The 14,930-nt window shown below is 42.6% G+C and overlaps 1 protein-coding gene across 1 annotated transcript in view; it reads left to right on the plus strand.

Moving 5' to 3' along the window:
* LOC147712125 (sulfotransferase 1 family member D1-like) overlaps positions 1-9,835 on the plus strand; it is a 63,253-nt gene extending 53,418 nt beyond the window's left edge. The window contains exons 7-8 of the mRNA XM_086922910.1: positions 7,314-7,494; positions 9,022-9,835. Of these exons, the coding sequence (XP_086779036.1) occupies positions 7,314-7,494; positions 9,022-9,134 (294 nt within the window). The 3' untranslated portion in view covers positions 9,135-9,835. The remainder of the gene's footprint in view (positions 1-7,313; positions 7,495-9,021) is intronic.
* The last annotated feature ends 5,095 nt before the right edge of the window (positions 9,836-14,930 follow it).

Genomic DNA, 14,930 nt, shown 5'->3' on the forward strand with positions numbered 1-14,930 from the left:
GGCTGGGCTTTCCCTTGCCCCATTTAACCAAATACAAAATGCAACCATATTTCTATCTTCACTTGCATGGAACAGCTCATTCCAATACTTCTCGTCTCATTCCCTTTTGTTGCACTAGCTTATACTCCACCCTCGCATTTTTAATTCTATCCCTGTTCTCGGATCTTATCGCCATTGCTAATGCTTTGTAAGCTTCCCTACATGATTTCCTGTACCATGTGTTGACCATGGGTTTAACATAATTCTTGGGTTTCTGTATACTAGTTATAAAAAAGCCCTTGAGCTTAGTAAAAAGTTTGGTATGGATGGAGATAACTTTGGACTCAATTTCCTGCTGTGTAACACAGTTTTGGAGAGCTATGGATGCCTTTGCAACCAGCTGGCTCATGGCCTCTAATTGATCCTCTTTATTTTAACAGTTCGTCCATTTTACTCTCCTTGCATCATTACTGAGCTGTACTTCTATACCCTCAAGATGGCTTTGTGCAATGTAACTTCCTTCCAGGTGAAGTGACAGTACCAGGGGGTTATGGTCACTTTCCACCCTTTTGACTACAACCATGTCCTTTAGAGAGGACCAATGTTCCTTGTTGAGAAGTATGTAGTCTATACGACTACTTCGCAACCTGTTGCTAAAAGTAGGAGAGCCCTGCTTATCAGATTTCACCCTCCCATTTACAGCCCTTAACCCGTGCTCCAGACATAATACTTTTAGCTGTAATGCAGCTTCCGTCCATTTTTTAATGGGAGTTAGTGTTAGTTGTGAAATATCCCATTGAAGGTCCTCCTTAAGGCCAAGGTCTACATTCCCATTCAATATACCTGGAACCTCGATTTGCCACCATGTCTTGGAATTATGTAGTCAAACAATGCAGATTTCACGTTATCCTGTTTTTTCCCCTGTATGTAAGCCCAGAATCTGTTTTCCTAAAACGTTTACTGCACCAAGCTGGTTAAAAAAATTATTTGCCCACTATGACATTTTTACAAAGGCTATCCTCTTTCGGGACATGCACTGAAAAATTTAATTTTATTAAAGGTGCCTTGAAAATAAGAAACCGTAATGAACACCAAACTTTTAAAACAGATCCTTTTAGCTTTATTCATCAGTTTCTATTGCTTTGTTTTTTTAAATTTTAATGAGATGTAGTTTTAAAGTATTTTGCCATTTTATTGGATTTGTCCTATGTATGCACATATTTTATCAATGTAAACTTTTATGAAATTTTTAAGTGTTGAATAAAGATTTGATTTGGATTGACAAGCAGGGATGATGTATGAGCAGTATTGACGAGAAGCAGGGATGAAAAGCAGGGATAATGGAAGAAAACGAAGGAATGATGAATAAAAAATAGGGAAGAGGTGTGAGTAATGAGGATGTCCTAAAATGGATGCTGTGAATGTTCTACACACCTTGTGCGCCGACTGCTGCCCAAGACCCAAATCTCTCTCAAACTCCAGAACTAGAGTAGTGGCGTGCTTCCTTTTCAGCTCATTTTGTGATCAATAAATAATTTGGTTATGAATGCCAGCATTGTACGCTTGCATGCAAATAGGGTGTCCTATTTAAAAAAGACCAGCTGCATGCCTGGCCGCACATTTACATTGTTGTCTTTTTCCTGGTGGAGATTTGCCCACAAAGACAACAGCAGTTATCAAAGACTAGAATGGACTAAATTTACGTCTACTGATTATTTCCCAGCTAGCTAGTTTTTAAGTTGTAGCAAATATCTTATTCCAAGGCTTCCCTTCCCACTTCTTCTTAAGGTAAGGGGAAAGATTTAGCAGGAAGAGCGACACTTTAATCTATTTCTTGCTTTTTTAGCCAACTTCCTCATAGGCAAGGTCCTACAAATAAACTATAAGTCCCCAGAATGCAAAGTTTCTGTTGGCTAAAACGCCAGTGCCAGCTGATAGCTCCACCCATTAAGGTGACTTGCCAGCTTTGCAGGATGGCAATTCATCTGCATTGTCATGAACTAACACTGCTCCACGAGCAGGCAATATTGATCTTCAACTTCCTGCAGTACAAGTGGGTTGTACAAGTTCTGACGAATCCTTAGATCCTTATATGAGGGCAACATTCATTTTACAGGAGACACAGTTTTCACCCATACATCCCCCACCCCTCTCAAAGGCCCAGGAAAACATAGTCACCGTCCTACCCAACATCACAACCCACTATAATGAAACACACTCGGTACAAGACACCCTCCTAGCAGCCCCAGCCCGCTATAAGGCCGGACCTGAGCCCCCCCACACCCAACCTTCTCCTTCCCCTGTCATGAATAACCGCCCGACGCAACCCACCCACCGCACCCCCCCTCCCCAGCCCATGACTCAAACAGGCATCCCAACCCAATCGGACATCCGAAACGACCACAAAACCCAACTTAACCACAACGTCTCCGTAAACCAACCCCCCCTCCCGCAGGAGGCCACACACGACCGCCTCACCCGCATCGAAAACCAAATAAACACTATAATTCATGGTCTGAACCTTATCCTCACCAACCTCGACACCCCCGCAACACCCACCCAAATTCCCAACCCGCCCCCCTAGACTCGCACGCCCCGCAAGACCAACCGACTCAACACCCCACACCAACTCACCCCCCCCCCCCACCGTCCCAGACCTGGAGACCTAGAAGAGCGGCGAAAGCCATGACCTGGGAAAAGTCGCTAGAACTGGCCGCCTCTTACACAACACCTACCACCCTCCCCACCCAGTCCTCCATACAGGTAGTCACTGGTCTCAGATACGAACAACCCATACGCAAACCCCCCAGACCCCCGATCACCCGCATCACCATTCCCACCGAACCCAGGAAAAAAGAATCTCCCCAGACCAACTGCTTGCTCATAAACTGCAGATCCGCCACCAAACACTCGACCGAGCTAGCAGAGACCATCCTCAACCACAACATAGACCTAGCTTTCATCACTGAGACCTGGCTTGACGAATCCTCCACACCTATCCTAGATACGCTTGTCCCCCCTGGCTACTCCATCATCAACAAAGATAGGAAGGACCAAAAAAAAGGCGGAGGTGTGGCTATTATCCACAACAACAACCTCGCAGTGGCCGAATGCGACGCCTTCAACTACAACGCCTTCGAATGCCTTACAACCAATATCAAAACCATCGACAACAACCTACTCCAATGCCACCTAATATACCACCCCCCAGGCAACAACGCTATATTCGCAGAACAACTGTCAAACCTCATCGCCAACTGCTCCCTCAAAGAGTCTAACACCATCATTCTAGGGGATCTTAATCTGCACTGGAACAACGAAAACAATGCCACTATAAAATCCCTAAACGAACTCCTCCACGCAAACAACCTCTCCCAACACTGCTCAAAAGAGACCCACAACAAAGGGGCAACCCTGGACGCCATCATCGCCAGGAACAACACAATCTCTATTGAACACATCCTCCCGGTAGATTGGTCGGACCACCACCTAATCCTATTCCACCTCACACAACAGATCCAATCCCTCCCCCCAATCACAGCCGCCAGCACGTGGTCCAGAAATCTATCACAAGTCAACTCAAAAGATCTAGAAGAAAAAATAGCCTCCTCTCTGCCAATCCCCACAGAAGGCCTCTCAACTACTGAACTCATCTCACACTACAACACCACCACATCCGCCATCCTAGACCAACTGGCACCCCTAAAACAAAAAAAACCCAGGAACATCCCATCAAGAACCTGGTTTAACAAGGACATCAACGAGAAAAGGAGACTACTCAGAGCCACAGAACGACATTGGAGAAAGAACCCCTCCCTTAGATGCCACGAGGAACTCCGAGCAATGAGAAGAAGGTACAAAAACCACATCAACAATGAAAAAACAAACTTCTTCTGCAATGCTCTAGAAAAGGCAAAAAACAGACCAAGAGAACTCTTTGATATCATCAAAAAACAAACCTCCAAGCCTTCCACGGTCCATGCTCAACCCTCCAAAACCCTATGTGACAACTTCGTCTCCTTCTTCAATGAAAAAATAGCCAAGATCGAACTATCCCTAAACATCAACCCTGCCCCGACCATCAACATCAACCTAACTACAACATTCACCATCCCTGGAGACACAACCTCTACCGCCTGGTCCTCTTTCGACCCCGTCCATGAAGCCGAGGTCCTCAATCTAATCGCATCCTCCAAACCCTCCTCCCACATCCTGGATCCCATCCCCGCCCAAATGGCCAAAGACTTCAAACTCACCCTTGCTCCACTCTGGTGTAAAATCATCAACAGCTCCCTAAAATCTGGCATCATCCCGGACTGCCTCAAAGTCGGCCAGGTCACTCCCCTCCTAAAGAAACAAGGTCTAGACCCCAACGACCTAAACAATTTCAGACCAGTCTCAAGTCTACCCTTCCTAGCCAAAATCCTAGAAAAGTGCGTACTACGCCAACTCAACAACCAGCTCGACAACATCAACCTTCTTGATCAAAACCAATCAGGCTTCAGAAAAGGCTACAGCACCGAAACCGCAATCCTTAACATAGTAGACGACATCCGCAACTCCCTTGACTCGGATCAGTGTTGCATACTCATCCTCCTTGACCTGTCAGCGGCGTTTGACACGGTTGACCACAAGCTGCTCATCAAGGCCCTCAAAGAACGAGTAGGTGCGGACGACGTGGTCCTGAAATGGTTTGACTCCTTCTTTCAGAACCGCTTCCAAACAGTAAAAATAAAATCCTTCACATCCGACCCTCTCCCAGTGACCAGAGGGGTCCCCCAAGGATCCGTTCTCTCCCCTCAACGGTTCAACATATACATGGTCCCTCTCACCACCATACTGAAGAAAGCCAACATTCCTTTCCATCTATACGCGGGCGACACACAGATCTACATAGAAGCTACTTCCTATAACGACATTCTAAGGCTCAACAACACTCTAAGAGAAATCCAAGACTGGCTAGGATCGAATCACCTCAAGCTCAACCAAGGAAAAACCGAGATCCTCCTCATCTCCAACAAAGACAACAACCCCCAAATGACCGAATGGGTGAAAGCCATCGACATTCTCAAAGGAAATCTCACCCTGACCAACTCAGTAAAGTCACTTGGAATCACCCTGGATCATAAACTAACTATGTCTAACCACATCAAGAGCTCCGCGAAAAGCGCCTTCCTTAACCTGAAACTCCTCAATAAAATCAAACCTCACATCCCACAAAAAGATCTCCAACAAGCCACCCAAGCACTGGTCCTGTCCAGACTGGACTATGGGATCGCAACCCTATCCGGCACAGCCAAATCCCACCTAGCGCCACTGAAAACCACCCTCAATGCTGCAGCCAGAATGATATCAGGTGCAAGGAAATTTGACCACATATCCCCCGCACTCAAAGATCTTAAATGGCTCCCAGTGGAAATGCGCGCAAACTTCAGAACAGCCTGCCTAACACACAAAGCCCTACACACAGGGAAACCGGAATATTTAGCCTCCAAGCTCAAGAAAGCGGGTCAATCAAGAAATCTCAGAAGCTCGAACTCCCTACTACTCATCCCCCTGAAAACCCGGAAACAAAAAACCGCCAGCCGCTCATTTGCCGGCAACGCCCCAAAAATTTGGAACTGCATCCCAGTGGACATCAGAACTACCCCCTCCTTTCCAGAATTCAAGAATCGTCTAAAAACCCTCTACCTCAACAGCGCGTTCCCGAACTCTACCTCTAGAGCGCAACATGGAACTGGCACTACCTCGAAAACACTACCTCAAAACCGCCCCCCAGGCGGAAGACCTCTATGCTAATCTATGAACTTATACGAACCCTGTTTATGTTATACTGTACTATCTTCGCACCTGTTTTTCCCGGACTAAATGTAAAGCGCTCCGATACCCTCGGGTCTGGCCAGCGCTATAGAAAACTCCAAAAAAAATTTAAAAAAATAAAAGATTAGCTAAAAGGTTGGGGGAACACCATTCAATCTTTGCGCATAATTCAAGTCGTATACTCCCTTTGTACGAATATGTCCGTGTTTGGGAGGGGCAGAAGAGGCTGCATATAAAAACATGATTTTGCTGCCTAGCGGATGTGTCTTTTGTGTTTGAAACTTTTGATCGTCTGTCTTTACACTTTGTAATGTGGGACTTGTTCTTCCCATTGGGTGAACTGACAATTACCAGCTGACTGTACAGTTGTCTGTCAGATAGGCTGCTTTATTGTGTGTGATAACATTCCTCCTATTAGCATCACTAAAGATAAACATGTTTCTAAGGCTGTACTGTACATTACACCTTTTCCGCTGCAGCTGTTCCCCTCCAATCGCCAAAGACGTTTTAAGGCATGGGCAAAGTGGGCTCCAGCCTTTAAGAGGGCTCCCTTACAAAGCCATCTATTCTGCAGAGTCTTGCCCTAATGACCTTGAATAATTCTTTAAAAAGTGTTTTTTAAATACTGTTTTCCTTTAAGTTTTGTTAATGTGGGTAATGTGTGAGAGTCTCCTACAGGCATTTTGCAGAGAAATGTCTTTATGTTTCATGCAAAATCCATAAAAAAGGTTCTTATAGATCAAAACAGGACCTCACATATGAGAAATGGGTGTCCCTGAGATTAATTCCAGTAATATAAATTAGCTGCTGCTGTGTTACAATATTTAAAACACAGGTCACTATCTCTGACTATTAGATGTAAACACATTTAGAAATGTGGACTAATGTGCCTGGCCCCTGTCAGTGACCTGCCCAAAGAGGTCATAAAAGAGATGAAATTGGGTCATAAATTGTTTCCAACAGGGGCTTCCAAAATACGTTTGGCCCCGGGCCCCCAAAATCCTTAAGATGTCCCTGCCAATCGCCCGTGTAAATGTTATGAACCATGTGTCAAACTTATGTTGACATGATTCATATCATGTGTAAATAACACCCTTTGCGATCTCACGAAGATTAAAAATCTCGCTACGTTAGTGGATTTCATTAGGAGAAGTATTTTTTAAATACTGTACAAGTACTATAATAATTAGCAAAAAATGTTCATCTAGAAAACTTTAAATGAGCAATAAGACATTCAAATGATGTATGCACGTTAAAATAGAAATATGTTGTCTATTATTTTAGTGTCAGATCAAAACTGTAGTCTGTTTTGTTTTCGAATTAGGCTGAATAGGAAAAATGCTGGATCAGAACAAGCAAAATAGAATGCTTTCTTCCCAGATTACACCCAAAATGGATGACTGTATTTACTAACGACCATGATTTTTTTCTCCAGATAATTTCTGGTGATTAATGTCCCAGTAATATTGTAACCTGCTTTGCTGATTAACACAATTTCCGTGTCGGCTTCTCAGGATCCTAGACGTGAGGTCCTGAAAGTGCTGCACTTTCTGGAGCGTGAAGTCTCAGATGAAGTTCTGGAGAAGATTTTGCACCACACATCCTTCCAAGAGATGAAGAGCAACCCCATGGCAAACTATAGAGCCTTCCCAGACACGCTCATGGACCACAATGTGTCTCCTTTCATGAGAAAAGGTAAGACGATTCAAAGCCTAACCTAACCTCAAAGCAGCAGGACAAAATAAATGGAGAACACACGGTACACAAAATAGACTTCTTCCATTTGACTTTCTAGTCTCTGTGGCTATGATTCTTTTTCCTTGGTGCTACTAAACTATTGGAAAATGAATCCTCAGGAGAAGAGTCCTTTAGGCTTCTATTGCCTGCCAGTTAAGTCATTACTACCCAAATGGCAGAGATCTTTTAGGGCCCAAATATAAGTTTTGCTAAAACTTTGGATTGGTATATTTGCACCCAGATGTGCTGGCCCACGGTTATCAGTAATTGTGGGATGTGGGCATACCGGTCCCTTCTGAGGTACTCAAACCGAAATTATGAATAACAACACGTGTTTCTGAGATTATTCTCGCCTGTTTTTGTTCATTCCTGCCCATTCCACCTGTTACTAGCAGTTGATAAGTCTATGAGAAAAATGGGATTTGTGATTTCTCTAAAACCTAGTATTTCCCAATTCAGCCCATAACTCCTTTTATTTGAATTATCTGGAACACAGAAACAGGTTATATGCCAGAATATCATTGTCAATATTATTTCATGATGTAAATATTGTGTCCTAAATATCGTTTACAAAAATATAGCCCCATAGGAGATAGATAATATTAGAAAATCTAAACTCAATGAGATGATATTTCCGAAAAAGATATTTACTATGCAATATTTACATCAGGTATTTCTGGTAGCATACCCAGAAGAATGGCCAAAAAGTGGTTATTCTAGTGAACTCCATTTTCCTAGAATAACAGATGAGTATGACTTAATTGCCTCTCCTGTCACCAAGTACATGAGGAAGCTCTGTCAAATAACTTAATTGAACGCATACCTGGCATTCATGCACCACTAAGACCATATGTGTGATGTACTGGTGCATAAGATGGATGCAATGCATACAAACCAAAACGGACAGTAGGCGAGGGCTGTGTTACAGAAGGCTTGTGGGAATTTATTTTCATGATATAAAAAGTTCTATAGGTATGTCCCATGTTTAGGTGGAGAACTGCTTCTGCTTATTGAGGGCATCTACAACACCACAACACTTATTGCGTGGATGCTTGGACTGGCCTATAAGATGATCCAGCAGTGCCTTAAGGGCTGATCTAATGAGTTAGTGTGCGGACAGTTTTGTTTTCTTTGCTGATTGTGAGCCTGGTTTATGGTCTGGTGGACTGGTATGTGCTGTTGATTTCCCTGATATTACCACAAACATTGCCTGCTGCAAGCTGAAATGCATGCAGTCTCCCATACCTAGCAAAACACCTATACAACCCATCTGTATAAATTCTGAACTGCCCTGATCTGCAAATGTGGGCCATTCTTGTACCTATCGGATTCTCTAATAGGTGTCACTTTTATTTTGGTGCCTGAGCCTATTTTCTGTCCCAGTCCTACCCTGTCTTGGAGCAATGCAAAAATACTGCAAAAGCCTTTGGAACAGGGCGTACTAAGTAACATTGTATTGTCCATTGACTCTGTCTTTCCACACAGGGATTACCGGAGACTGGAAGAACATGTTCACGGTTGCCCAGAATGAGACGTTTGATGAAGATTATGAGAGGAAAATGGCAGGGAGCACGCTGCGATTCAGGACAGAGATATGAGGGCCACAACCATATTTTGACTAGATATTGATTCAGTGACTTGTAATATTTTTTAGCTTAAATCCATAAGAAGAATAAATATTTCTCGAACGATCAAATGTCTAATCTCCCTCCTAGTTGCTCCTTTTTACCTCGTATACATTTCTTCACCTTTTATTTATCAACATTATGGCAAATTACATTTTCTTTTCGCATAAGAAAACCATTCATAGATACATTTCATTTTTGAGTTAAGGATGCTAGGTCTCCAATTCACTGCTGTAGAAAATTACCAAATAGTAATATTTTAATTTCCTTTTTAAATCTGCACTGACAGTGAAGTTGTCTACCTTATTTTATGTTCTCATTTTTTGAAACATACATAGAGTAGGTTTTGGCTCCAGCCACAGGAGTATTTCCCTCCTACCTCATCATGTTGGAGTTCTTGCTTTGCAATGCGTGAGGGACCATTTTCACTGCAAAACACACTGAATCATCACACAATACATTGTTTAGTTCATAGATGTACTGTATACGAAAACAATAATTTTTGGTTTTGTCATGTTTTTTTCATTGCTGCAGGCGTTTTAAAATGAATTAGTCAGGACTCAAAATGCAAGCCAGAACTATTGCTAATGCTTGTTATTATTTATTATTACATGTCTAACGTGTGCTTGTACACTTTGAAATATTGTTGATTTAAAACACTCTTGAAAATATTGATCAAAGACTACAGTACATAACAACTTTAGTTGCATGGGCAAGCATAGTATATAAAAGCCATTCAAAGTTAGAGGTGCATAAAGAAGAGTGTTCGCAGTGTAAGCCAAGTGTTTGCTTGTGTGCCAAATGTGCAGTGGCATAACGCAAAATGGTAGGGCCCACCTGCAGATTGTGGGTTGGGGTCTCCGCAGTATCCTATATCTCACAGATAGCTATTGTGTGGGCCTCTTGATGGGGCGGGGGCCCCCTAAAAGGTTGGCTTCCCTAAGCCGCAGGGGATGCAGGGTTCTTTGATACACCCCTGCATATGTGCCCTCCGGTGCTGACCAAGCCTGGCTCTGTGTCTTTGTGCCAAGACTGAGAACCATGGTAGTTACTTACTCATATGAATTATGAAGAGGTCCACCTGTCATAGAAAAGTGTGCGCTTATACGTCGAAATAAGTCATCTTTTGAAAATTGTATTTAAAATTAGTTTTCTTTGGGTGATTCACTAGGACCATCTTTGCAATGTTTTTTAATATGTGCTTGAGGGAGACTGAATATGGATGTATGAGTATGAATGAGAGAAAGGATGGGTGGTTTGAGTACCTCGAAAATTGTGAGCAAATAAATAAGAGAGATGGTCAGACCAATGGGTGAATGCTTTACAATGATGTCCAGAACAATGTAAAAATCATATCTTAAAGAAAAAAAGTCATTTAAAAGACAATATGTTTATGATAATCCATAAAAATCAGTTTTTGTATGAGTAACAAGACAGATTATGATGTTTTTGGGTCAACGTGGATGTAGTTGATATATTTATTCCTGAGATCTATGAACTTTTGTAAAAGGAGTGTGGTGAGAGAGGAATTGTGTTTTGTGTTGGTTAGTTTATAGTTCCCCTGGTCGACTCCTCCCATTTAGTATACAGGACCCTCTTATTGCGGTTGGTTTAGTACAACTTTAACCAGAACCTGGGAGGAAATTGGGATCAGAAAGAGTAGAAGGGTAGTTAGGGGGAAATGCTGCTGCCAATCAAACAGTGCAAACAAATGTAACAAAATTAATTTGTTTTTGCCAATGTACTGGTACTTAAGTGATCTAAATAGTTGTACTACTGAAAATCGAGCCCAAGAATATATTGATATACAAGAATATCGTGGCCAGAATATCGAGGGACAAAATAACGAAAGCTAAGTGCATATAAGGAATTATAGATTTACTATTCCTAACCCGAGGCAGCATGCCTGGATATCTTGGATTCGATATTCAGTGTTCACACCGTTCTAAATGACACAATTTTGAACTTTTCTGAAAAAAAATAAAAGTTTTGCCAAACCTCACAACTAGAAGTGTTTTTATAAATCATTTGTCTGATTCCGTTGGCATTGTGTGCTTGTGTACACCTTCATGGAAGCCATGGTTCAGCACATCCTCAGATCTTTCAGTTTTGTAGTGGGTGGTGCATGTGCATGTGTGTGTGTCAGCGAAGTGAGAGCACCTGACGGTCACCGGTTACCTAGAATTGCAAGGCTTGAACACAACAATCCGTGTGCTGATTGCAATTATTTAAGGCAAGGCTTTGAGTCCAGAGCAGGAAACAGGATACTCCCGCCGACTTAAATTGCCATGAATGAACAGTGCTGTCTAAAAACAAAATTATAGTCACTAATAATACACATTCACGGAGGAGCAAAACACTAAAGCAGCAGCATCAGCAAACAAGCGAGGGCAAAATATGCATATTGGGGATGGATCCTCGGTGTCATTTTGTGTCCAGGTACAATAGGTAAATAGCAGCTATATCGCACGCATGTGCTCCTGTACAATGTTTGCATCAGCCCTTCTAAAGAAACGCAAATGTGGTATAGCTTTAAAGAATAACTTGGTTTGGAAAATAGTCCCCTGAGATTCGTGGAGCTCAGAGACGAACTGGGTTTAGATTTAACAAATTGAGAACAGCCAAAAGGGTGGCATCTGGCATGCTGCTGTCCAAGCCGAGATAATGGGAGCTGGGTAAGTCTCCTTTCACCAGATTGTTTCTTTTTTACCCTGAAATATCATTTCACACTACTAGTGAAAGTGGAAGTCGCTGGGGACTCAAGGCATTGAAGGAACATCAAACCCTCTTTATGTGTTTTAAATAATCCTCCCCTTAGAATGTGGTGAAGGAACCATAATCTAAAAGGGGAGTACAGTGTGCAAAATACATTACAGTGCTTAGTTGACTGGCAAGACACGGGCAACACGGTAGTGAAGCAAACCAGGTGCTTGTTACAGGAAAGGCCCCTAGACAATGTTTCATGTTAACTCTTAGCTGTGTAGGATAAATTCTGAGTTTGGGTGCCTTTAACCAAATTATATATATGCTATGGGTGGTTGAGAGTGGCACATAAAATGGAATCTTAACCACGTCAAGTGCTTTCATAAACTTACCCTTTTCTTTATGTACATAAAACCTTTTCTTGCCCAGCTTCTTAGAATGTGAGCTGTTATTATCCATGCTTTCAAAGGGGCTATTCAATCCCATGTCTCGAAAGATGTTTTAAACATATATGATCCATGGGATCACTAACATATAACTTTGACTCAGACAGTCCTCCACTATTCTCAGTGTAAAACACAATTCAGGTGTAGACCAAATTTTGATCCACAGCAGAATAGGGGCCAAACCTACCAAATCTTCCAGAAAACCTATGCCTAAATCATTGTAGGACATAAGACTTAGGGTAGAGGAATAGGTCTCGCATTTACACGAGTTTAAGCTATTGGCATTGTAAATGACAATGCCTTTTAATTATGTTTTAAATACAAAAACAAAAATAAAAGACATAGTCATTTGCAATGTCAATAGCTCAAACTCGGTAAATGCGAGACCTATTGCATTGCAAATGCTTGTTTAGGTAAAGGTGACTGCCTTTCACACAACAGAACCAAGCCTCTTGTGACGTGCCGGGCTCCAGCCCCACCTGTTCCCCTCACGCAGAAGAAAACAACAAATTAATTAAATAACCAAGCGCGGTCGCTAAAGTGAGCGGACAGCACAGGAAATAATTAAATAAATATGCGCGGCCGCAAAAGTGAAAGGGCCCACGTTGCATATTAATTAAATAAACATGCACGGCTGCTAAACTGAAAGCGGACTGCGCTGCAAATAAAATAAAATAAATAAAATAGTGCTCTTAGCCATGATAAAGCAGACCGTGTAGCATGACTAATAAAAGGTCCAGTCCTTATGGGCGGTAACAAATGGAGACAAGGCGGTACCAAGGAGGGACTAAAAAGCAAATTTACCAATCTAAAACCAGCATTTAAGAAGAACAATGACAAAAAGCCAATGAGAGATGGGGGCGGCGAGTGGACGAGGCTTCCACAGCATACCCTTCTACAAGATGCCTCGCAGAGCAAGCGGAGCCTGCGCGCTGCCGCTAGGCTCGTCCTAAAAAGGTATACTTATTGTTAAATTAAATTAAAAAATAAATTAGCATATTGTTCTCTTGATGCAAGCTAATGTAAACATTGCACATGCACAAAATGTGCAATAACTCTTTTGTGGCACGATTGCTGCATGTGTGGATGAAGCTTTCTCAATGTTTTGTCAGTAATTTGGATATTTTGATTTTGAATCTGGCAACAAGAAAAAGCAGAAAAACTATATTTTCAAATTTATCTCATGTTTGTATAACTAGGAAATATCCAAATGCAGAGTGCCTCAATTTATAAAAATAAGAAAGCTGGACCTCGTAGAATAAAATATTTGTTTTTTTAGGTCGAGTCTAGAAAGCGCATGCGCTGTTGCAAGACCTGAAGTATTCAGTAAACTGAGGTAGCTCCTGTCTGCTGCTTTCCATTTGTTCCGGGCAGTGTCGGTCTTCTTTGCTGCTGCGTGTAATTGGTTTAGGCAGCCAACATCACTTTCATCTTTTTCCTGTGTAGCACCGACCAAGAACATGTTTGTTACGCTTAGACAGCGTAATTGCTATTTGAGGGAACTTTTTCTGTGTTTTTTGCATTGCTTCATGCTTGTGGCAGTGCTTGATGCACGTTTGTGTCGTCCTTCCCTCCGTCGTTGTCCCCCCCACATCGCCACCAGCCCTCTGTGTGTCTCCCCCCTCCCAGTGCGACCTGCCCATCGCTCCTTGTTTGGTTTCACTGTGCAGTGTTTTCGTAGCTTAGCACGGCGCCCAATTCATGGACGTCTTGCTTTACTTTTATATCTCTTCAGCACATGCTAGGAGACGGGCATGTTTTTTTGGTTATGTATGCTTTAACTTTATTTAACATCGGCGCTGTGCGTCTACTGGCAGCAGTTCACCGTTGCCCACTTTCCCCATGTGTCCATGGCTGTTGGGTTGCTTGATGTAGGTAGCACCGACATCCCTGGAGCCCCTGCACACATCACGGACAGAGGCAGAAGGTTTTCTGATCCTATCCTCACAACCTCTCTCCGAAAGCGTGTTGCTCATGTTTTGGATTTCTTGTGGCAGCTTAAATGTGTTGTTTTTTCAGGCCCTCTCTCTTATCGGTGGCAGTGCTTTTCTATTTAACCCCTCAGACCCCTTCTATTTCTTCACTATTGCAAAGAATTCCTTAGTAAAATTGTTTGTAAAAAAATATAATAAAAAAAATAACTTTGGCAAAAAGGTTTTGAATTGGCTATATACCATTGTCGTTGTTCATGCTTGCAAAAAACTAATTTTAGCCAAGTTTCACACCGTGACTCCCTTTTGGCAGTGTGGGCTGCAGTGCTTGGATTATACGAAGCAGCACCGGAGAGCCTCCCGTCCTACTCCTCCAGCAGCCACAGGATCCTGACCATCAATGGGATGTCGATGATAGTGAATAGCCATGGTAGGCGCACAGCACAATAAAAAATTGTGTTCTCGTCACCCCTTTTGTGAAGCCTCATTCGAATTCCCTACAATGCTGTTTGCATTGAGCACTACATCTGCTGCAACCAGTGGTCAAAGTGGGGGAAAAAAAGTAGGGGAACTGTGGGCGGAGACTCAGATGGCCAGGATAACCCAAGGATTGGATCAGTGGCAGGAGTCAGAGGTGTGGCCCGAATGTGCCATACATCCTAATTTTAAGTATTTGTTTGGCATTTCAG

The sequence above is a fragment of the Lissotriton vulgaris genome, chromosome 5, assembly GCF_964263255.1.
Source record: "Lissotriton vulgaris chromosome 5, aLisVul1.2, whole genome shotgun sequence".
NCBI classification, from domain to species: domain Eukaryota; kingdom Metazoa; phylum Chordata; class Amphibia; order Caudata; family Salamandridae; genus Lissotriton; species Lissotriton vulgaris.